Raw genomic sequence first — 25,611 nt, 5'->3', positions numbered from 1 at the left:
TTTAATAATGGAAGATCTGTTACTAACATGGTTGGTAATTATGAAAATTTTAAGAGTTTATAACATTTGATCAAATACAACGACAAATAAACAACGAACATCACTTGCTAATATTAAAAGTTATAGTTTACACTTCAAACTTCATTTACCACTAATTCTATTTCTTTGAATAAATTATCAAACTAAATATTCTTCAACACACTCCATGATTGATCTCTAATCCCTTAAATTAAATAAGAAATCCTTAAAAAAAATAAAAATAAAAATAAAATTCAAGTAAAAAAGTATAAACCAAAGCATTGTTTACTATAATAATAGACAAAATATAGCTACAGTTTCATTTTTCCCAGTATGTTACAAAATGCAGAATGATTTAACCCAATAATAAAGTATAAAATATATTTCAGGGTCTTACCATCAACTTAAACTTTTGGTTGAGTTGGTCTTTTAATACCCAATTTTTTTGTCTTGTAGTTGTCTACCACGGGAGTGCTCGCTCGATGCATGCATTTGAGGAAGGAGAATCGATCAGTGCCGTGGAGGAAGAGGTGGCGGAGAAGCACTGGAAGGATGTGTTGGTGGAGGATTACATTGGTAACACTTAGCAAAGAGTCCAAATGTGTCAATCTGCCTTACAAAGTTGGTCATGCTAGCCCATCCTCCGAAACCAAATCCTACTATCAATACCCAAACAACTATAAACATATTCACTGCGTACATTCCTGCCCAACTTGGAAAGAAGGATGGAGGTTTCTCTGCAGCATTCTGCAACAACAAAAAGAATTATAAAATTATTTTCTTGCTCTTTATGCAAGTATCTTGCTAGTTTGTTAAGAAACAAAACAAGAACAAATGGAGAAGGAGACAAGGATAACTAAAACTGGCTGACTTGGTCAAACTTTTGACCCAAAAAGCTGATTTTTGGTGCTTACATTATTTAAAATGGTGCAAAACAAATTCCAAATGAAAGTAACACTTCCCTTTCACAGTTTCCTATAACGTTAAATAAGCACATCACATTGAATTTTACATTATTTATATAAAAATTATTAAGTTTAATTTATAAATATTAGATTTATACAAACATTAAATTGTTTTCAAAAAAAAAAAAATACAAATATTAAATTATTTTGTGATAAAAAAAATATTACTATACATGTAAAAGATGACTATAAATTAACTAATTTCATGCTTTATGAAGCTAAAAATAGAAATATAAAGACTTAAAATTAATTTAAATGATCAACTTGTAATTTTTTCTAAAAGTATTTTACAAAAAAAAAAAAAAGAAATTAGTAGTTACTCCAAAATCTCTAAAGATACGCAGTAAGATTTAGTTCTTTCATTAAGAGCCAAAATCTTATTGATATATGGTATTTATGAGGTGACATGTAATAAATCGATTGAGATTTATGGGCAACTATAAAAAAATTTAAAAATAAAAAATAAAAAATAAAATAAAATAAAATAAAATAAAAAAAGTATATGTACTTAGTAAATAGGAAAAAGTCGAAAAATGCCAGCTCACAGAAGATATGAGACCAATCTGATCATGTAGATACCATATCTGATAATGGAGTAATAATTACTAAATGAAGATGACAGCCCTTTCTTTCCTTGGATCTACTCCATATATCTTTTTTGAGTTTTGACTTTCACATGTTTTCCTATCACTTTGTAATTGTATAAATTTCACAGTCATTAAATGCCCAATCAAACTACTGTTGAGGTTAGGGAACATTAGAATAAGAATCCCCAACTAAAGCGGGTCGCTTACCAGCTCATTCCACTTCTCATTCTTGAATGATTTTATCAATTGCTTACTTGTAGATTGCACATATCCCTTTCACCAAAAACAATTTGATAGGTTGTTATTTACACCACCCGAGTGTATCATACATCCGGGTTATTTGCTCATTTAATTAACAAATGAGTAAGAATATTATATGCTTATTTGTTGATTACATGAGCAAATTACCCCGGGTATATGGTACACTCGGGTGTATATAGCAAATTCTAATCCTCTTTGTTCTAGCTGATTAAAGTGTGTCCCTTTCTTTTGCGATATAAAATTGTGACGTTGTTACCATTGTTATTCTCTATGAAATTCAAATACTTATAAAATAGTAGATCATTTTTTATATTTAAACATTAATAATCTCTTGCCAAAAGGAGCTATTAAATTAAGACAAATAAAAAAAAGATAAAGGGACACACTAAATTAGGAAAGAGCAAGTATATTTTATCATCAGTCAATAAATAGATTAATTATTTTAGAAAACTAAGGGGAAGTTTTTTTTTAAAAAAAATGTCTTGTATAAGCAATAATGTTATACCACGGGTACATTACTTTTATAAAGCATTATGATACATTACTTAGGTTAACACGGTTATACGGGTGCATTCTAGTAAACTATTATTTACTTCAAATAGATATCAGTAATTAAAAGTATAATTATTATGATGCACCAACTTCAAATATTTAATAAAACATAAGATTACTTTTATTACAAGGCTATACGCATACTCTTGTTGGTTGAAATAATTAGTTGCATTAAAGTGAAGGATATTCATAACTATACTTTGAAAAGAAAATGAGATAATACCTTTCTTGCGGAGGCGTCTTTATAAGTGAGCATATGGGCAAGAGCTGGGATGATATAGACAGTGAAACTAACCAAGAGGGCACCCACAGCAGAATTAATGGGCCCAAAGAAAGGGAATATAATTGCTAAAAACCAAATTGGTATCACCACTGGAAGCCTTACTAGAGCTCTCAAACATAAACTCTTTGTGTCATGCATTCCAATCACTTTCTCCCATATGAAGTATAATGGTGTACATGCAAACCCAAATGTAATGAACTGCAAAAGTGTGCACAATTTGATAATTTAGATTAGGTTAATTGATAGAAAACATAGCTCAATGTTTAATAAAATAAATTGAAGATAAAAAAGATCGAAAATTAAAACAAGATGTATTTCAAATGTAAACTTGTTTCTTTTTGTTGTGTTTGTTTTGACTTTGTACGGTATATAAGGCTTACATTTGACTATTACAATAATGTTTTTAATGAAGTATTATTAACTACAATTATAAAAGAAAAAAAAAACAAATGTTGACAAATCTAAATTTACATGTATTAATGAGAATTTTTGGTTAAAAAATTTAAAGTCTGACAATGGAAAGTCAAAACAAGAACGGTAAAAAAAAATAAAAAATAAAATAAAAAATAAATAAAGGGGAGTACAAAATATTGTTTTAACTAGGGAAAATTTTTATCAATTACTTTTATACTATTTGTTGCTTCATTTAGAACAACATATGTGTTGGTAATCACACAAATTAATGAAAATTTAGGAAAATGGTAGAGATGCATGGACCACTCAATCCATTAGTTAGCATTCGACCAGTGAATAAGGAAACCAAATTATAATGCGGAAAAATTGTCAAGAACTACCCACCTAATAGGTCATTTTATCAACAACTACCCGCTCAAAGTTTTTATAAATAAACTACACACTGAATTTAAAAAGTTTGAGTAGCACTACCCATTTTGGTTTTCTGGCAACAAAATCTGACAAGTGTGGCCGAATTTTAGTTTTTTTGATAAAATTTTTAACAGAGTAGTTGTTGACAAAATGACCTATTAGACGGGTAGTTCCTGATAATTTTTCCGTATAATGTTGCAGTTTATCATGATATGAAAATCAAAAAAAAAAATTAGGGTATATATCGTAATGGAACAATAACAAATGAAATATTAATTAATTAGGCATGATTAAACTATAGCTTGAACTAATTCTAAATTATTTTCTTCAAATAAGTTAATTTAATTATTAAACTAAATGTATAAAATTACATTTAAGTTTTTCACTAATCACTTGTAGGTAGCAAATTGATTCCAATATAATCTTAAATGATTTTAATTAGCCCATTCATACTTTTTAAGTGTGTATTTGTAATTACAGTTTAATTTAACTATTTAATTACATCTTTTAATTTATTTTTTTTAATTTTTAATTTTTTTTTTTTTTTTTTTTTGAATGATAATAGTTTGTATGGTACTACGTGAATCATTCTCCAAACTTAGATAAACTTTATTATCGATATTAATCATATTATAGTTTATCTTCAAATTAACTACTTTCATTTGTCCCCATTCTTAATCAATAGTTGCTCATCATTACATTGTAACAAAAAGTAATAGTTGCTTTGCTATTTTTAATTGATAATTGATTAGCTATTTCGAAATGACATGCAACATTTATTATAAAAAAAAAAATGATATTTTTTTATAATCAGACAAAGAACAGAAATTGGGGAACAAATGAGTTCACAGTATTAAACAATTATTATTCTCTTCACCCATAATATACAACTTTTTATAATTACTTAACTTTAGTTGTCCTTATGATATGACTTGAACTTTCTTAAATAATTACTACTCTCATCGTCTCATTTTGACCCTTTTGACTTAATTTTTAATCTCAAAACGATTGGACTATTTGCATTAAAATACTCACCAATTTACAATAATATTTGTTTAAAATTAGTTTTTTCATATAAAATTTTATTTTTTCATGTATTATCTTTGCTCTCTCTACTTTTTTACAAACTCCATGTAAAATTATCTTTCCAATACACTTTCACTTCTTTTTATTTAATTTTCTTAATTCCCGCGAAATTTAACTCAAAAGAACGTTCTTTCGGGGACAAAAGAAGTATCTTTTTATAACATACTAGTATCGTGCCCCGTGCGATGCCCGAGTTGTTTATTAAATTTTAAGATAAATTTTTATTCTATATATATCAAATTTTAAAATATATCATTGATATAAAATTAGTTAGGAATTGATGTGCTTTTGTGACGATTAGTGGACATGTAATTCCTATTAATATTAGTGGAAATGTTCGATTTAATACATAAAAAAATTAAAAATTAGCAAAAAATAAATTAAATTAAATAAATGTTCAAATCTCATTGGGTTGATTCGAACCCAAAACTTTGGGCAAGGGTTGAAAAGTTTTGACTCGTAACCTGAAATGACTCAATCCCAGATTACTCATGACCCGACCCTAATTGATAGGTCTACATAGTTATAAAATTCTATTAGATTGTGAACTATATTATTTTAACCGGTTAGTATATATTATAAATGTATGTTTTACTTCTTGAAGTACTTCCTTCGCTCCAAAAAATATTATGATATAAAAAAGTAAATTTATATGATAATTTTTTAGAATTATAATCTAATAATTTTTTTTGAATAAAATATAATTCAATTTGTACATCTAAAAAATTGGTATTTCATCGAAAATTAAACTTTTAACTAACAATTTTATCCTAATATTCTATCCAAATAGAATTCCAAACCATTTTTTTATCTTCTGAATTCTAGTTTTGTGCCTGTGCGATGCCCGGGTTATTTATTGAATTTTAAGATAAATTTTTAATCTATATGTCAATTTTTAAAATATATCACTGATACAAAATTAGTTAGGAATTGATGTGTTTTTGTGACAATTTAAACTATGTAGTAGACATGTAATTAATGACTAATAATAATAATAATATTGGTGAAAAATATTTCTTAACCCGTAACCTGAAATAATGACCCTGTTTGAAATGACTGGTGACCAGACTCGATTGACAATGACAGCTCTACACTTAGTAATAAAATTATATTATATTATGAAGTATATATTATTCAAATTGATTAGAATATATTATAAATAATGGATGTGGTGCATTTTGAACTAATTCCTTCGTTCGAAAAAAATATTATGATACACAAAATAAATTTATATGATAATTTATGAGAGTTATAATCTTATTATTTTTTGAATAAAATAATAATTCAATTTGTACCTATGAAATATTGATACTTTATCAAAAATAAAACTCTAAATTAACAATTTTATCCTAAAATTATATCCAAATTTAACTGAAAATAGAATTATAAACTAATTTTTTATACTACAAATTGAATTTTATATAACTTTATCTTACGTGGCGCGACACTTGGCGAAAAGTTGAAACGCCAAGTGTCGCTTTCTCGTCGCCTGGCTAAAAGTTTAGCTTTATATATTAGTTATATGATTACTAGGTTAGAACCCGTGCGATGCACGGTTTATATAAAGCCTATTTTTAATTTGTACATTTTAAAAATAAATTGCTATTATACATGAATAAATAAGAATTATATATATTTTGTAATTTTAAAATTTTAAAATTTTTTATTTTAATCAAAATTATGATATAGTATCTGTTTAACATTGTCTAATTCATAGTACGGAGATCATTTATTAGTGTGCTATTTAAAATTATTCCAATTTCTTACGATAAATTGATAGATTTTAGTTGTAACTTGGTTAGAACCTGTGCGATGCATGGTTTATATAAAACCTATTTTTAATTTGTACATTTTAATAGTAAATCGCTATTATACATGAATATAAATAAGAATTACGTACATTTTGCAATTTAAAATCTTTTATTTTCATCAAAACTATGATATAGATAGTATTTGTTCGACGTCGTCTAATTCATAGTTCAATAAAGGAGATCGTTTATTAGTGTGTTATTAAAAATTGTTTCAATTTCCTTCAATAAATTGATAGGATCTTTTACCAAAATAGCTACTTTAACCAAAATATTTACCAAAATGGCTATTTTAAAATATTAATTCCCAAACTAGCTATAATATTGATTAAAAAATGCAAAAGATATGGAACATTATTCTTTTTCCTCATTTCATTCGAACTGGTTTTGCAGGAAAATTTATTTGATTTTTAAAAAAAACAAAAACAAAAAAACACTATTGAATATAATCGATCAATTTTATTTGGAATTAGGTTTAACCTTCCCACTTTGTTACAAGTTTTCAACTGATCCAATACCCACATTTTAATCTTTGATTAAAGCTAGATACTTCTCATCATCCTGTAATTTATAATTATGCATACTGTCTTGTTTATATTTTTTAATTGCATATTTGATTGAATAAAAAACTATTTTTTACATATGTATATGTAGCTTACGTAACTGTAGATGATGAACAAATTCAAAGAGCATGTTTTTTTTTTTTTTTTTTTTTTGGAAAAACTCAAAGAGTATGCTATAATTAAACATTGTTATAGCTAGATTTTTCCTCAAAAAAAATGTTATAGCTAGTTTGGGAATTACATTTTAAAAATAGCTATTTTTTTGGTAAATATTTTGGCTAAAGTAGCTATTTTGGCAAAAGATCCAAATTGATAGGTTTTAGTTGTAAGATAGAAGCTTTTAATATTTAAATTTCAAAAATGTTAAATAGGATAATTCTACCAACATAAAAAAAAAATGACATCATAATTGCATTTAGGCGGAATTTTTTTTATTAAGAGAATGACATGTGGACAGTGATGATGTCATCATCTTCTGTTTTAATAATAGTTAATAGATGTAAAAACTTCTAATATTTAAATTTTAATTTTTTTTAACATGATAGCTTTCCCAACAACAACCAAAAAAAAAACACACCCTCCCATGTGTGTTTAATGAGAAATCGACACGTGCGCAATAGTAATGTCAGCAACTTATGTTTTACTAATAATTAATAGATATTGTGTTTGACGAACTTCTTTGACTCTAATGTAAAACTTATATTATAGAAGGTGGCGCAAACAAATTATCTATAAACTAATTTTGGCATACCTTAAATTAATTTTGACAGATCATTATATTTTGAAAAAGCATAACGTGCTTTAACAATAGGTGTACGAAAATCATTTGTTGCAAATCTTGCAATATTGAACGTAAAAACAAAGATGTAAAGAGATTAAAAAAAATTAAACCTGATGGATAAGCATGAGTATAACGGCGGCATCACGGAAACCCGATTTAGGTAAGAGAGAGAAAGCATTTGAATGGTTGAGAAGTTCATCACCAAAGGCCCAGTAGACAGCCGCAGCAGACGGAAGTGTTAGAGTGAATACATAGAGTGTGGCCAGCAGATAAATGTACTTGAACTTTTGAGGTTTCCACATGGCATGCATTATTTCCCTGTTTTAATTTTAATTAATTCAATCATTAACATAATAAATACAATTCGCATCAATCTAATTAAGTGCTTTTTAAATAATTCTCACTTTTTTTTTTTGAAAAAAAAATAATTCTCACATTAAATCAATGTTATTATCTGCCAATTGACCAAATTAATCATCATTGGTACATCGGATTCTTGGAGCAAGATTTATGCATATGATGGGCCGTCCTCTCTTACACAATTTGACTTAGCTCGGATCAATAAAAGTAATATGAAAATTTCAAATTTACCTTACTAAATATAGGAAGTGGACCTAATTTGGGGTTAACATAAACCAATTGTAGTATAAATGTGGTTTCTTATGTTTACTCGTCAAACGTGATACTAGTAAACCATACCGAGATAAAATTATATTCGGTTAAAGAAAAATCCAATAAAATATAAAACTAATACAAATATTGTGCAAAATTTTAATTTTAGCTAGAATATCTACTTAAAAGAGAAAACTTGAGTTTTACCAACTTAAATTGATACTCCCTCCTTATTTTACTTTTTTGAGCAACCCCTTCTTATTTTACTTGAGTATTACACTTTAACTTTTCTCACTATTATATACTTCATAATAATTTTGACTAGATTAATTTACTATTTTATAAAAACACAAATGTTACTATACATTGTAAAATTCATTATATGTATACTTTTATGTTATCAAATTTCATATAATTTTACTAACCATATAATTAGATAATTAATGTTCAAAGTCGTGTCTCGACATGCGTGTTTGATCAAATTGTAACACTTATTAAAACACGGGATGAGTAGATTTTTTGTTTTACAAACTTAAATAAAGTTTTCCTTAAAGAAAAAAGAATTTATTCAAAATGTTGCAACTTAAAAATTATGTGGATATTACAAAAGCACTAAATCCTAATCCTTTTGAGATCTACATTTCCTCTATCCCACAAAAAATATTCACTAAGAAATTTGTTTAAGAGCATTCAAAAATTGTACTAAATCGGTACTAATTTTTAGGTAGATATCTAAAATGGATTTACTAGGGACTGACAATAATAAAATAGAGCCATCGAATTCGAGAACAGCGGCAAAAGCTGGAAAGCGAAGGCGCGTACATAGAAGAAGAGAAGGATGCGGGGCACCAAATTGCCGAGCAAAGCCACTCCGTATTGTATAAAATATACCCACTCTATTTCTAATTCATCAACCCATTTACCTTCCCAACAAAATTGCCTCGTATCAGTTTATTCAGAATTCAATTCTACATCATTTAGTTCTCAACACAATATAAGCAAATTTATCTATCACTTATTATAAACCTTAATTAAATAAAAATAATAAGATGGGATAATTTGAAATCCGTAGAGAAAATATTTTAAAATTTATGGTTTCAGAAAAAGTTGAGTTCAATTGGACAATGTCCTTGATATTTTTAATATTTATTTGTGTTATACTCCCTCCGTTTAAATACTTGCTCCATTTCTCTTGGATACGTATGCCGATGCTAATATTTTATCACTAATAATTTTTTATATATATCAATAAGTATAAAATCCAATAATTGAAAATTAATAATCTATTAATTGAGATGATTTCAACAAGTACCCATAAGACTATATTTTTTCTCATGTATAAATCACAAACATTAGTCAAATTAGAAAAAATGAATCGTGCAAAAAATAGAAATGGAACATGATTAGGGGATTTTTATCCACCAATCACCGTCTGACAAGTGGACCAACCAGGTTCCGCCACGTGTCCTTCACGAAGGCCAACAGGAGCTTGCCACGTGTCAGTCACAGATACGTCCTCCACGGACCACTTAAGACACGCCACGTGTCCACCCATGCCAAGTGGGACAACCGGCCATCAAGGCCCATTTCAGTCTAGAGGCCCGATCAGCCCTAGGTTTACCTTAAGCCTAGAGAGTTGCACGCTTCCCAAGGCTATAAATACTCGATTAATCCTCATTAATCAGGAGAACAAAAAAACAACCGAATAATTAAGAGATCAAGCAGAGAAGAACAGACTTATTAACAACCGGCTAATCACGCTAACAACGCAGATTACCAACACTAAGCACTCTCACCTAGAGAGATCTCATTACTTTACTTTCTGTATTGATTACTCCTTAATCAGGTACTAACTTGACCGTTGGAGGCGGAGCTCTCAGGAGTCTCCGTTATTTTGCAGGTACAGACGTCCGGTTCCAGTCTCGGAATTGTAACTCTCCCGCAGGACATCAGAAAACCCCGAAACATTTGGCGCCGTCTGTGGGGAGAGTACTTCAGAGATGGCATCCAAGTCTGTACCGACTCCAGAAGAGAGGCGTCCCCTAGACGACCCTCAAGTTCAGTCGGACCATGATACCGAAAGTGAATTTGAAGTTGAAACTCATACAGCTCCAGACGGGACCCTAAGGGCCCGCCGTACCCGTCATACTGAAATAAGGGAACGGGAGTATCTTCAAACAGGAAGCGAGCCAGCAGGCGCACCGCTTGCTCGGCAACAGCCGACTGATGGGTCTGCTCCCATCACAAGGAACGAACTCATGACCTTCATGAGGGACTTCAAGGGAGAGATCCAAGAGTTGATCAACAAAAAACCGCCTGCTTCAGTCAAAGAGCAGTCGGCCAAGAAACCTTCCACTTCACTGAGGAGGAAGCCAGTTCAAGGGCGAGAGGCGACTCCCCATCCTAAATCCAAGAAGCGGGAACCGTCTGCTCTTGATTTCACAAAATTCCGTTACCCTACGGGAAATAGGAAACCGGTTCGTCATATTCAGGCGGACGGGTCAAAGCAAACGTTCACAGATGCTCGGCACCTGCTAGAGCAGAAGAAGAGTGACCGATTATCAGAGTCGGCTTCTACTTCAAATTTTCAGGACAGTTTGCGAAACGCCTCGATGAGGCCAACTCAGTCGTACCATGAGAGTCAGTCAGGCGGCACCTCCCGTCAGTCCGACTTTCATAGTGCCCAGGCGGTACCAAACTTACCATTTGTGCCGCAACAACAGTATTTTATGCAGCCACCTCCATTTGGTGGACCTGCAGCAAAAAACGTCCAACCTATGGACTGGCAGCTACGGCTGCTTAGACTTGGTGAACAGCCGTCGGCCTTCTCCAAGGAAATTACTGAAGCCGCTCAGCCGGCCAAAGTAAAAAATGTTTTAGTAGGCGCCTATGATGGCACTACTAACCCGGAAGACCATCTGATGGCATTCACCAACCTGATGTACCTTCAAGGGTTGGATGATCCCACTTGGTGCAAGTGTTTCCCAGCGACTCTCAAGGGAATTGCACAGCAATGGTTCGGCAACCTGCCGACTGGTTGTGTAAACAGCTTCAGGACGCTTGCTTACTTATTTGCCTCCAACTTCGCAATGAACATCCCTGCGAAGAAAACGACCCTTGATTTGGGAACAATTCAGCAGGGTGAAAAGGAGGGGCTTCGTTCCTACATCAGGCGGTTCAACCTGATGAGAATACAGATTCAAGGGTTACCGGATGAGGTAGCTTATACTGACTTTTTTAGAGGTCTCAAAGACGGGTCTACCTTCAAATTTGATTTAGTTCGAAAAAGGGTGGCGACTCTTCAAGAGGCCTTGATTGAAGCAGAAGCCTATATACAGGCGACTGATCTGTGTACGATGAAACAGTCGGACGGGAAGAGGTTCGACAATAGAGAGGGACGACAGAAACAGTCGTCCAACAAGGATGAAAAAAGAAAAGGGGTCTGGGCGGCTGATTCCTCTAAACAGCCGGCCCAGAAAAAGAAAAAAGAATTCAAACCATACTCCCCAAAATATGTGTTTAACAAGGATAACCAGTTTATCCTAAAAGAAATAAAGGGACGGCTCTCAATTGAGAAGCCGCTCCCCATGAAGGGTTCTGCGAGCAACCGGAACCAAGACAAAATCTGTGCTTATCATGATGACATTGGTCATCACACCAATGACTGCATCAGTCTCATGCGGTACCTAGACCGATTGGCTGATCAAGGGGATCTTGACACTTATGTCAAGAAATCTGCGGGAAACACTTCCTCAAAAAAGCAGTCGGCCAAAAAGAATCAGCAGGCCGACAGTTCTGATACAGATGATGCAGTCGTCTACACCATTGCAGGCGGCTTCTCAGGAGGCGGCCCCTCTATTAGGGGCAACAAAGATAATATAAGGCGGTTAGATGTAAATTCCGTTCACCAAGAACGACCGTCCAAATATACATTTCCTGAGATTGTCATCACTGAAGAGGATCTAGGAGGAATAAGGGGGCCGCATGACGACCCTCTCGTTATTGAATGTAAAGTGGCCAACCTGAGAGTTGGTCGAATCCTCATAGATACCGGGAGCTCTTCAGATCTCATCAGCAGCAAATGTCTATCAAAACTGAAATATCAGACGGACTGCATACATCCAGCCTCCCACCCTTTAATAGGGTTTGGGGGAGGAGTCGTCCACCCACTGGGACGAGTAGATCTACCCATCCGCCTGGGCGAAAAAGGGGAAGGACGACACATGGTAGTCCGGTTCCTAGTGGTAGAGGAACTCTCTGCCTACAACATGATTCTGGGTCGACCAACCCTGAATAATTCCAAGGCTGTTATAATCCCGTCACTTATGCTGCTTAAGTTTGAAAGGGACAATGGAACAGTCGGCTCCCTTAGGGGAGATCAGAGGATGGCCCGAGAGTGCTATCTCTCGGATGTCAAGCCCACTGTTATGGCCACTGGGTCAAGTGGAGAAAAAACAGACCTTGACAATGTCAAGGAAAGTGCGCCTGTTCAAGAAACAGGCGACAAAAAGAGAAAGGCACTCCAGACTGAGTCCGCAAGAAAAGCAAGAAAATAGCAATCATTGGCAGAGGACCGGCCGGATGAGTTCCGCCCTCAGCCGGCTGGTGAGCATGCGGACCTGATATTAGACGACTCCCATCCTGACCGAACAGTCAAAGTAGGGACGGCTGCTCTAAGAAACCTTGGTGCCGACTTTCACAACTTGTTGAAAGAATACAAGGACATCTTTGCATTTGAAGTCCATGAAATGCCAGGCATTAGTCCTGATCTGGCAGTACATAAGCTCGCTGTGGATCCGAAAAAGAAGCCGGTACGGCAAAAGAAGCGGAACCATGGTGAAGAGAGAGGTCAGGCGGCAGCCGCCGAAGTCAAAAAATTACTTGATGCAGGGTTCATTCGGCAATGTTACTTCCCAGATTGGGTTGCAAATGTGGTACTTGTTAAAAAGCCGAATGGCACCTGGCGAATGTGTGTAGACTACACAGACTTGAACAAGGCGTGCCCCAAAGACAGTTACCCTCTGCCTAAAATTGATAACCTGGTCGACTCAACAGCCGGCCATGCCTTGATGAGTTTTATGGACGCCTATTCTGGTTTTCATCAAATTCCTTTGTGGAAGAAAGATCAGGAGAAGACGGCCTTCGTCACTGATCAGGGATTATACTGTTACACGGTCATGCCGTTTGGTCTTAAGAATGCTCCGGCTACCTTCCAACGAATGATAAACACAGTGTTCTTTGATCAGATTGGGAGAAACGTCGAGGCATACATTGATGATATGATTGTCAAGACTAAACTTCAGAAAGATCATCTGACGGACCTCCGAGAGACTTTCGCCACACTCAGGCGGCACCATGTCATGCTCAATCCCAAGAAATGTGTATTTGGAGTTGAGTCTGGGAAATTTCTCGGATTCCTTATCAACCAGAGAGGAATAGAGGCGAACCCCGAGAAGGTACAGGCGGTCATTGACATGCAGTCGCCTCGTACCGTTCGAGAGGTTCAGAAGTTAACAGGTTGTCTGGCGGCCTTGGGAAGATTCCTAAGCCGATCAGGCGACAAATGCCTATACTTTTTCCAGGCAATTAAGAAGAAGGCAAGGTTTGAATGGGGGCCGGATGCTGAGGCCGCCTTCCAGAAATTAAAGGTTCACTTGCATTCCTTGCCGAGGCTGGTTAGCCCTTTGCCCAAAGAAAATCTCTACATGTACCTGGCCGTCTCTGATCATGCGTTAAGCGCAGTGCTCCTTGCTGAAAGGGACGGCTGTCAACTCCCGGTCTACTTTGTCAGTCACGTACTGAAAAATGCCGAGTTGAGGTATCCCCTAGTGGAGAAATTTGGTCTTGCACTCTTCATGGCTGTTAAAAAATTGAAGCCCTACTTTCTGGCACATGCAGTCGTCGTGTATACCGACCAACCGATCAAGCGGCCCCTTACCACCATGGAGTCCTCCGGACGAATGATCAAATGGGCCATAGAAATGCAGAGTCTCGAAGTTACTTTCGAGCCTAGAAAAGCAGTGAAGGGGCAAGCCTTTGCTGACTTTATCGTAGAGATGACTCGTCCTCCTGACTCTCAAGTTCCAGACCAAGTCTGGAAGGTATATGTGGACGGAAGCTCTACTTCAAACGGTTGTGGAGCAGGCGTCGTATGTCAATCTCCAGAGGGCGACAGGTTCGAGTATGCTCTACGCTTCAGTTTCCAGGCTTCAAACAATGAGGCAGAATATGAAGCTTTACTAGCCGGGATCCGCATGTGTAAGGCGGCAGGGGCAAGGAAAATAGACGCCTGTTCTGATTCACAACTGATAGTGAGTCAGTACAATGGCGAATACGAAGCAACACATCCGGCCATGATCAAGTATTTACAGGCGGTCCGACAAGCAGTCGGCTCCCTTGAGGATTTCCATCTGATCCAAGTGCCGAGATCAGAAAACAACCAGGCAGATGCACTTTCGAAATTAGCATCATCCGCCTCCTCCGATACTCCTCGGACTGTGTTTTGGGAAGTAATGGAGAAGAGAAGCATCGAGGAAAATCCTATTGGAATTCTAGACAGAAGCTCAACCTGGATGGATTCAATCAGGGCATATCTGACAAACGGTACACTGCCGGATGATCCTCAACAGGCGGCAGCACTGAAAAAACGAGCCTCCTGTTTTGAAATTATACAGGGAGAACTTCACAAGAGGGGGCACCTTCAACCCTTCTTAAAGTGTGTTACTCCTGAAAAGGGACGAGAGATACTAGATGATCTTCACTCTGGTTTCTGTGCTTCCCACATAGGTGGTAGGATGCTTGCTCAAAGGACAAGGCGGCAGGGTTACTTTTGGCCTACTTTGGAAGCAGATGCAATGGAGATGGTGAAAAAATGTGACAAGTGCCAAAGGTTTGGCAAATTAATTCACCGTCCGGCTACTGACCTCACTACCATTCACAGCCCACTACCGTTTGCTAAGTGGGGCATGGACATTCTGGGGCCATATACGCCTGCTACAGGCGGCAGAAGGTACATACTTGTTGCCGTTGACTACTTCACTAAATGGGTAGAGGCGGAGGCTGTAAAGGGAATCAAGACGAAAGATGTAATTTCATTCATTTGGAAAAACGTCATCACTCGGTTCGGGGTTCCCATGTCTATGGTTTTTGATAATGGCCCCCAATTTGAGACGCCTGTTCTCAAAAGCTGGTTGGGAGACCAAGGAATTGCACATTACTTTGCATCTGTCGGCCGTCCACAAGCAAACGGCCAGGTAGAAGCCTTTAATAAAATCATCTCAGACGGTCTCAAGAAAAAGATTGAACGAGCAGGCGGCCTATGGGCAGATGAACTACCACATGTTCTTTGGGCCATTAGGACGACTGAAAAAGGGGCGACTGGAGAAACTCCCTTCCTCCTAACTTATGGTGCAGAAGCTGTTCTTCCAATAGAACACTACGAGCCGACTCTTCGAGTAATGCTATATGATGAAGAGGCAAACTGGGAAGCTATGCGCCTGGCATTAGACTCACTTCCTGAAAAAAGGGGCAATGCTGTTTTGCGCCATGAGATCTATCGCCTAAGAATGACTAGATCATACAACAAGAAAGTACACAGGCGTCCACTCAAAGTAGGGGACTTTGTACTTAGAAAAATGGAAGCAGTTGGTAGGGCCAATGAGTCTGGAAAACTAACTCCCAACTGGGAAGGACCCTACCGAATCTATGCGGAAGTCAGGGACGGTACCTACCGTCTGGAAACACCAGACGGACAACCGTTGCCTCGAACCTGGAATGTAGATAACCTTAAAAAATATTTCTTCTGAATGATGTAAAGTAAAGAGCTACTTAATAAAGTTTGCACTTACTATTCAATATTGTATTACGAGGGGCATGCCGTCTGTACCTTTACAGTCGGCTACTCTCCATTGAGTTTCACTATCTTTAGAGGGGCATGCCGTCTGTTCCTTTACAGTCGGCTACTCTCCATCGAGTATTTTACTCACAATACTTAGCTAAAAAGATAAGGGCCTGGCCGATCCTGTACCTTACAGGCGGCTACCCTTCTTTTACTTAGCACCTACGTTCACCAAGAACTTACCAAGGCCATCGGCCGAATGATCAGACCAGGCGCCAATCCACCTGATCAAAACTAAAAAACTAATTCGACCTGTCCCAACATCATAGCAGGCGTCCGACGGCATCCCTCCGGATGAAATTCGTCGCAGAGAGCAGCTCCCTTTTGGGTGGAACATTGTTCTATAAACTAATTACACGGCACCTATACGACTGTCCCAAAGGGCAACCACGTAGCCGTTTTTGAGACAAGGATAACTCTATCACTAACCAAACCAGTGGTAGCAGTTGACATCTGAGTCAGATGACCGCCTGTATTACTTGGGATAAATGCAGGGGGTACCTATTGAGTTAATAGCCAACAAACATTGGCGAATCAAGGGATCTAGCCGGCCTACGCCGCCTGGTACCTCTACTTCTCAAACAAAGTGACGGCGACTGAGTAACTCCAAAGTTAACTCATAGTCACTCCTTCAAATTTGGTATGGAACCTAAAAGGTTTGAGTCGTCCGCCTGTTTTAAACAAACAAGGGCACTCGAACCCCTATTCCTACTGGATAACCTATTAAGTTAATAGCTTACATTGGTGAATCAAGGGGTCTAGCCGGCCTACGCCGCCTGATACCTCTACTACTCAATCAAGATTGTGACAAAGACTAAGTAACTCCTATGTTACCTTAATAGTCACTCAAACTTAGTATGAAGCCTAAAAGGTATGAGTCGTCCACTTGTTTTTAATAAACAAAGGCTCTCAACCAATACTCTTGCTAGGTTAAAAAATAACGAGTTTAAAGCCAACATTGGCAATAAAGGGAAACAACCGGTACCCGCCGCTTGTTTTCCTACTTAAAATCCTTGGCTACTAGGTAATTCTATTTACTTGGTCAAATTGAATAAAGAGTTCGAATACCGATTGATTAAATGGCCGACTGATCATCTATCCTGGAAACAGACAACCAGTCGTCCAGGGGCATAGGCGGCATACTTACCTGTCTAAACGTTTGGCCATACACAACAGTCGGTCAAGTGAGCAAACTTCAAATACTTAGACAAATTTGAACAAAAACAAAATATTTGATTAAAATGAGCCGGCCATAAAAGACCAGCAGAATATTCAAAACCCCGGCCCCCTGGCCGGGTAATTACAAAGCAAACGGCACGCAGGCCGTGAAAAGAAAAAAATATACTTAAAGCTTAAGAAGGGGGCAGTTCAGTATCAGCAGCAGCCGCCTGGTCAGCACTCTTCTTGCTGGACTCGGCCTTAGCTGCATCATTTTTTGATGCCTTACCCCCAAGTGGCACAAGCGCCACAACCGGCTCTTCCTCCTCCAACGCAACGTCCATCGCCTCTTCTTCAGCAGCCGCCAGGATCTGTTGATTATATATTTCCGAACACTGGCGGTACGTTCTTTCCCATGAGGCAAAGTCGGCACTGGGGAACAGTCGTTCCCAGGTCATGCGTTGGATTTGGGCGGAGTCTTCCACCATCTCCCGGACGAGCTCTTGTTTCTCTTGCTCGGCCTTGTCCGAGAGCTCTTGGGTAAGACTCTTCTCCTGGGTCACCAGGCGTTCTTTTACGTTAGCCAAAGATTTCTCCATGGCCTCGTAAGAGTGCATTTTTTGGCGAAGGGGTTTCAGCTCGGCTTTAAGTTTGGTGACGGTCCCCTCCAGCTCGTCAACCTTCTTTTGGGCCGCCTCTAGCTGAGCCCGAACAGCGGCGGTCGCCTGCGCCTGATAATAAAGAAGATCAATGGTCAGTACTTCATTTTGGGCAATTTGAAACATTGCCTTATCACAGCTGGAGGCGGCCATAGCCTTTGCGGCCTTTACCTCTTTGTTTTTCCGATCAATCGGCTTGCGAAGGCTGTTGACTCGGAGCAGGGCCTAAGTACAAAGAAAAACAGGCGTCAGTTTCCAATCAAAAGAGTTAACAGGCGTCCTGGAACTCAAAAGCTCAAAAAGGTGCTAAGTATACCTCAGCTAGGATCCCTGAAATTCCATCGAGGTCTAGGGTGCCGGCACCCTTGACCGCCTCCCTGTCAGAGGGAGGAACTACTTTAACCATTGACTTGGCTACCTCAACCAAGTCAAGTCCCTGGGGGCCGGCTGCATTAAGTAAAAGGATAAAACAAGTTAGACTTAATCAAGAAAGAAGCAAGGGTGAGTTTTTTACAAGTGAGGGTCCATACATCTAGGCGGCCCCGCCTGGGTTTTTGAAGAAGTGGCCGGCTGCTTCTCAGCCGCCACTGTTTTCCTGGAAGACCCAGGAGAGCTGGCAACAGTCGTCCTCCGGGCCTTGGGGTCCGGCTGTTGCGAGGAAGAAGCCCTTGGAGTGCCAGACTGAAAACAAAAAGAGTTAGTATATGCATAATACAACTAAAAGGAGAAGAGTTTTCAAAGCCTACCAAGGGTGCCTCCTTGCTGGGGGAGTCGACATACGACTGCTTCATTAGTGAGACCCGCAGCATGGCCGCCGCAGTCTTAGATGCTGTTATTTTACTCATGGCGTCGGCTGAAAGAAATAAACAGCAAAGTTAGTAAAAATTCCAAGTAAACAAGGCGTGAAAAAACAGAGTATTCGTCAGGCCGGCTACCTCTAGAGCACCGACTGCCGAGGCCACAGGCGGCCAAGAAGTACTCGTCATAGAGCCACTTGAAGCTCGGGACGCAATTTAGGGGTACTTGCTCTCGTACCCCTGAAGTAGAGTTCACCCTAGTCTCTACTTTGAAGAGTCCTTTGTCTAGGATCTCTTTTTTAGCCTTTGGGGGAACAGGCGGCATGCTGCGGCCGCCTGCGAGAAGAGGTGGATCCCTGTTCCACTTATTAAAACGTTTGTTCAGCTCCGTGTCTGAACTCTCGATAATAAGGAAGGTATTCCGCCAATCCTTCCATTTGTTTGCCTTACCTCTCGTCATGAGGTAACCCCTATGGCTTGTCAATTGATACCAGCCGGTACCTCCCGACTTGGGGGTCCGGCTGAGATAGTTCATGTGGGCGAAAGCCTCAAAACTTGGCTCCACCCCGTTCAGTTCGCACCCGGCCACATAGCCGAGTACGTTTACCCAAGAGTTGGGGGCTAACTGCCATAACCCCAGATCATACCCATCTAAAATCCGCTGAACAGCCGGATGTAATGGGAAGCGCAGTCCAGCTTTGATGGCCGCCACATAGCAGCCAAAGCAGCCGTCACCATAGCTGGTACCAGCCGGCCAGACGACAGTATCTTCTGGATCCGGCACAAACAGTAAATACTCCGGGCCCATTTTGTGGTTAGCAATAAAGCTCGCCACGTTGTCTCGCATGGTTGCAATCCGGCCCCGGGGCACCCTGCAGTAGTAGGGGGCGTTTTCCTCTCTGTAAGAGGCGGACGGCTCTGCCCAATTATCCCCCTTCTCCACTGCATGAGAACTTCTCGCCTCTTGTAGGCGGCTATGTTTTTCTTCTGAGCCAGAAGAACTATGGTCAGAAGAGCTGGATTCGGACTCGTCCCCTGACGAGTCCGAAGAGGACGACTCCTCCCCTCTCCTAGAGGGGCCCGCCTCCTCTCCCTTAGAAGGAGCAGAAGGAAAATTAGACATGTCCACGGTTAGATGAGAAGGGAACACCTTGGTCCCTCTCTCAGCACTGTCAGCTTGACAGTCGCCTCGTTCTACATCTGGCGCCTGGTCAGATGTTTCGCTAAGGAGCACCCTTTGGGAGGAGCCGTCTGAGTTTGATATCATAGCAGTCTTTTTTGTTCTGGCCATCACGTTCTGCATAGACACAGATTCAGTCGGACTTTGTATAAAGGGCAAAGATGGGTCCAGAAAAGGGCAGGCGGCACTCCTAGTCCTAGATTCAGCCGTCCCCGGTGACCGGCTGATCACTAACTTAGGGCGTGTCGTGTGCTTCCATGGTGCCATTTCAAAAAATAAAAAGAAAATTAAGAGTAAGAGAACTGAGTTACCTGAACGGGTGACGGTTGATGAAGTCCTGGAAGTTCGGGTCAGTCGGCTTGTCAGAACAGGCGGTAGGCAGAAAAAGTCCGAAAATGTCAGAGCAAGTTCAGGGGTCCGAATGTTCTCGCAAAATTTCTCAAATGTGAAAATGACCGAAGTCAGCACTTCCTTTTATAGGCAAAATGAGAAGGCGAAGGGTCGCTTCCAAATTCAAATTTGGGCGGGAAAATCTCTCGGCCGTCTGCAAGGTGACACCTGTAACGGGCCGTCGCCTGTCACCGTGCGACACCTGTCACAGGCGACACGTGACCAGTCGCGTGCCACCTGTGAGGGGCAAATGATTAGGGGATTTTTATCCACCAATCACCGTCTGACAAGTGGACCAACCAGGTTCCGCCACGTGTCCTTCACGAAGGCCAACAGGAGCTTGCCACGTGTCAGTCACAGATACGTCCTCCACGGACCACTTAAGACACGCCACGTGTCCACCCATGCCAAGTGGGACAACCGGCCATCAAGGCCCATTTCAGTCTAGAGGCCCGATCAGCCCTAGGTTTACCTTAAGCCTAGAGAGTTGCACGCTTCCCAAGGCTATAAATACTCGATTAATCCTCATTAATCAGGAGAACAAAAAAACAACCGAATAATTAAGAGATCAAGCAGAGAAGAACAGACTTATTAACAACCGGCTAATCACGCTAACAACGCAGATTACCAACACTAAGCACTCTCACCTAGAGAGATCTCATTACTTTACTTTCTGTATTGATTACTCCTTAATCAGGTACTAACTTGACCGTTGGAGGCGGAGCTCTCAGGAGTCTCCGTTATTTTGCAGGTACAGACGTCCGGTTCCAGTCTCGGAATTGTAACTCTCCCGCAGGACATCAGAAAACCCCGAAACAGAACAAGTATTTAAAAAAGGAGGGAGTACAATGTAATATCTTATGTATTAGACAAGAGAATTCAAATTTTAATGTTTAATTTTTTTAAATCTGCATAATCTTCTAAACAACTTTATTTATTCAATTAACAAACACCAATTTATATATTGTAAAAAAGACACCCTACATGTTTCAAATTACACTATATTACAAAAAAAAAAAAAAAAAAAAAAAAAAAAAAAAAAAAAAATCTAACAAGTAAGGTCCTGTTCTCTTCACCTTAATTTTGCTGAACTGAAATTTTTTTAACTGAACTGAAATTATTTTGACTGAACTTAAATTATTTTTACTAAACTTAAATTAATTTTACTGAATTGAAATTATTTTTGCTGAACTGAAATTATTTTTACTGATTTTCTATTATATTTCTTTTTTTTTTTTTGAGATCTATTATAATTCTTCTTTAAGAAAACAGAATTTTACTGAACTGAAATTAATTTTATTGACATAAACTTATTTTTACTGAAATTATTTTTACTTAATATTATTTTTTTAAGGTGAATAGAACAAGGCCTAAGTTAACTTTTTACTTTGTTACTGGTTAAAAAAAAAAAAAAAAAAAAAAAAAAAAAAATTTTGTCTTTGTTACTCCGTAATTAATTGTTTGAGTAAAAAAATTTGCCGAATAAAAGATAGAAGTCTTACACAGTGACGGCATGTCCACCAAACGTATACAATATGTTAGTGGCGCCCGTAAAATACAGCACTAGCTTCGATGGCCCGGAATGTGTTACCCCTTCAACCTGCACGCACGAATGCACAAATGCAACACATGTAAATATTTTAATATTAACTTAAAATCTTAAACTATAGTAAAAGCCCCTTTATTATATTTTTTAGGCTTGAAAAAAATAAAAATGTTTTCCCATTTAACATTATCTTTTTCGCCTATTTTATTTTGACTTATATGTTCATACTATTTATAGTATCCGTCAACTTTTCAAAGTGGTTACTGTCCTAAAAATAAGTGTAAATTAATTTGTTTCACCTATAATCGTGCTTATTGAGGTTATGATTTTGACTATGATATTATACTATAAAAGAATACTCCAATGATATATTCATTTTACAAATTACAATTGTTCAATTTCATTACTTTCAGTTGATAAAATATCATTCTAATAAGTAATAAGATCTAATTTCTAACTGCATTGAAAATAGGAGTGTAATAATAGTTATTTGTCAAATCATTTAGTCAATAGTTTCAAAACAAGAATCGATTTTGAAATTACTAAATAATCGAAATTTGTCTACCTCAATTAAATTGAAAAAATTTTACGGTACCAATTAATACAATACCGATTTAGTTTAGTCTTTCATACTCGAATTTTGATTTAACTGTACCTGTCCATGGACGAGAGATGCAATGGCCATGTACCAAGCCGTGTACGTAGTCATGCCAAGGCCAAGAAAAGACCAAAGGCGGTAGTTATGGAAAGAGGGGATGAACACAGTTGTAGCACAGCATGCTCCGAATATGTAAGTCCATGTGCGTTTGTCCAAATGATCATTGATGTAGTATATGTTACTGTTACAATGTTTCCAAAATTCAAGAATCAACCAAAAATTTTGTTCCTTGTAATCATGATCACTTAAGGCAATGTTTTTTTCCAATTTAATAAAAAAATCGGAAAAAATAAGTTCAAATTATTGACTATTGAAGTTTAACTAAAATAAGTTTGAGTATATATGATCTAACCTTGCACAAGCAATGAGCTGAATAACAGATCCGAAGCAAAGGAAAATTACATTGAAGGCTAGACCGACAGCTTTCCAATAGGGTCCCAATAATCCATCCAGAACTTCAAACCACTATTAAAATAAATACAAACACATTTTATTTTTGTAAATGAAAAAAATTGATCAAATGTACAGGCATGTTCTAATTTAATGAATTGAGCCGGATAGAACTGAACTGATTGAAATTGTCATGAACTTAAATAAACTGAATATTTTATGATAGAATGAAATTAGAAATTGAACTGAATTAATCAAAGCCAAACTGAAGTGAAAATAAGACGAAGAGACCAGGCCAGTAGGGTATAACATAGAAGCAATAATGATGCAAAAATGCAGACATACACACCTGAATGACATGGTTTTTGAAGTTGACACCTTCCTTCTCCTTCCGACTCCGGTACTCAACATATAGAACACTGATGAGATACGCTGTCCAGCTGCCCAAAAAGCCGTAGAATATCTGAAGTAGTATTCCCGAAAGCATTCCTAATTGCGAAAAAGAGTATGGAAGAGTAAGTAGCACTTGTGCCACCTGCATAAACAGTTAGTTCAATCAATTAAGCAAACTCTAATCCATTACTGAAAGGTACTTGTATTTAAAAAATCATAGGAGGATTACTTGATTCGAAGCACAACTAAACCAGGCATCCCAAACCGAACCACCGTGCCAGAGGAAACTCTTAATGCCAAACATGGACTGATCATCCTCTTTGCCGCCATCACCACCTTCCTTATTGTTTATGTTACTCTCATTATCGTTAAAGTTCGACACGATTGATTCCTCACCCTGTTTTTCGGTTAACATTTTTATTTTCCTTGTCTTTCACGGGCTGATGCCTAGGCTAGATCTGTATCATACAACAATCAGAATTATAATCAATCAAACCAAACAGATCTAAATGAACGAAATAAGACAAAATGAGAGAATATATACATAGAGAAATAAGAATTATACATTACCTTGTTGTGAAATGTCACTATCTCACGCTAAATATTTGATGCAGGAGAATTAAGATCAAATCTTGTATTGTAACTCCTTATATAAGCAACTTCTGATTTGAAAAGAGAACAGAAGATGATGAACAATTAATAGACAATAATTACAGCAGCTGAAATTGCAGTGGAGAAAACGAAAGAGCTTTAATAAAAGGCCAAATGGTTTGACAAAAAAGAATTAAAAATATAACGGGGTTTACGGAAGACCAAAGAATTCTAACTTGCTTTTTCAAGCACAAAAAAAAAAAATTAAATGCGCCACAAATTTTTGCAGAAAGTTAACCACGAATACGGCTGGAGGAGCGACCCTTAAGAGAAGCACAATCAATCGCACTGCCGCTTCACCAGTTTTGCTTGGATTATTTAATTTGCGTGTTTACGCTTGAATTTGTTTTTGCAGTGCACTTGGAGAATGCAGTAGTGTATTGATCTCGAGTAGTGAGTGGAGAGAAAATAAAAAGGGCCTTTATGCTTTCTTTTAACAGCAACTCGCTGTATAACGCTTCTACGGAGTAATAAATGTAATCTACTCTATTTAACATGGACTGCCTGGATGGAGTACTTCTTACATAAAGGGATAGTATATCTTATTCAACCGTTAAAGGATATGTTATTCATCCCTTCACACCAACCGTTACTCCCTTAGTTTTTTTTTTTCAAAGTGATATATCATTCAATACCATTACTCGGTCTGTCAAGGTTAGTTACTCAGTTGGTCAAGGGTTACTTAGTTTCGGTCAGCCATGGGTTACTCTCATACTTGTTTTGGGGTTTTTTGTCTCTCGGTAGAGTTACGACTCGAAGACTGATCGGGTAGCGCCTGTACCTGCAAAACAACGGAAACTCCGTGTGGTTGGAGCTCCGCCTCCAACGATCAAGTTAGAACGTGCTGGAGAAAGTAAAAAGTGCGGAAAAGGTAAAAGTGAGATATTCTCGGATTCCATGATCAGGAGATTTCTCTAATGTAAGAGAATGTCAGGACTATTGTAATAAATGTATTTGTCCCACAAATGGGGGAAATCTCCCTATTTATAGGGTCATTGGGAAAAGTGTGCCCTTACGTAGGTCATTTGACCAGGATTTGGTGGGCTGCCCCCGCTTTGGCGGCTTTTTGGGAATTGGGCCTTTGAAGACCGCTATTCCTACTCTTAACTGTGGATTACACGTGTCATGCTACTATTGGCCTCTTTTGTACCAATTTTGGGTGGACATATTGTAGACACCCGTTTGTGTCTCCCCAAAACCAAACCCGGTGATAAGTGAAAGTGTTGAAAGTCTAGTGTTGCGGTTAGTTTTTAATTCTTTTCTTTCTCTCTGTTTTCGAAAACCTATTTTATGAAATAGCCAATCCTGTTTAGTTTGGTCCATGGAAAGGGTTCAATAATGGTGTAGTTGGATCGGATTCGAAAAGAGTTTTCCAACGATATATTATAAGCCCAATTCTGATGAATAATGAGGAAGTTATAGCCAAAATACTAAAATGGGCCCGGTTTGATTTTTATATGCGGCCCAATGATCTAGAGGAGGACCTATTATGATTTATCATTCCTAATGCAATTAGGATTGATTATGGTTTTCTAGAATCTTCTAGAAGGT

At 37.7% G+C, this 25,611-nt stretch overlaps 1 protein-coding gene across 2 annotated transcripts; it reads right to left on the bottom strand.

Moving 5' to 3' along the window:
• Positions 1 to 75: 75 nt before the first annotated feature.
• LOC110724163 (auxin transporter-like protein 4) lies at positions 76 to 24,552 on the bottom strand. Of its 2 annotated transcripts, none has more exons than XM_021903558.1 (10): positions 24,299 to 24,552; positions 23,980 to 24,071; positions 23,639 to 23,867; positions 23,366 to 23,551; positions 22,979 to 23,091; positions 22,624 to 22,807; positions 21,925 to 22,022; positions 7,840 to 8,047; positions 2,607 to 2,864; positions 76 to 765 (listed from the first exon to the last, which is right to left on the bottom strand). In XM_021903558.1, exons 3-10 carry the CDS (start codon positions 23,822 to 23,824, stop codon positions 529 to 531), a joined length of 1,470 nt encoding a protein of 489 aa, XP_021759250.1. In that variant the 5' UTR covers positions 23,825 to 23,867; positions 23,980 to 24,071; positions 24,299 to 24,552; the 3' UTR covers positions 76 to 528. The 2 variants fall into 2 exon arrangements, with proteins under 2 accessions (XP_021759250.1, XP_021759251.1); XM_021903559.1 differs by having other exon boundaries at positions 23,980 to 24,068.
• Between the last annotated feature and the right edge of the window lie 1,059 nt (positions 24,553 to 25,611).

Source organism: Chenopodium quinoa, unplaced genomic scaffold, assembly GCF_001683475.1.
Source record: "Chenopodium quinoa cultivar QQ74 unplaced genomic scaffold, ASM168347v1, whole genome shotgun sequence".
Lineage (NCBI taxonomy): Eukaryota > Viridiplantae > Streptophyta > Magnoliopsida > Caryophyllales > Amaranthaceae > Chenopodium > Chenopodium quinoa.
Note: the sequence above shows the minus strand (reverse complement) of the source record. Positions and strands in the feature narration are given on the sequence as shown.

Bases quoted from the DNA above. Each gene is read 5' to 3' on its own strand.
- LOC110724163 (XM_021903558.1), bottom strand. From the start codon at position 23,824: ATGTTAACCGAAAAACAGGGTGAGGAATCAATCGTGTCGAACTTTAAC. The intron at 23,092-23,365 runs GTGTGTATGTCT...TTATTTTAATAG, and splicing joins TCAAAAACCATGTCATTCAG to TGGTTTGAAGTTCTGGATGG. The intron at 8,048-21,924 runs GTAAGACTTCTA...AAATTAAAACAG, and splicing joins GGTGGACATGCCGTCACTGT to GGAAATAATGCATGCCATGT.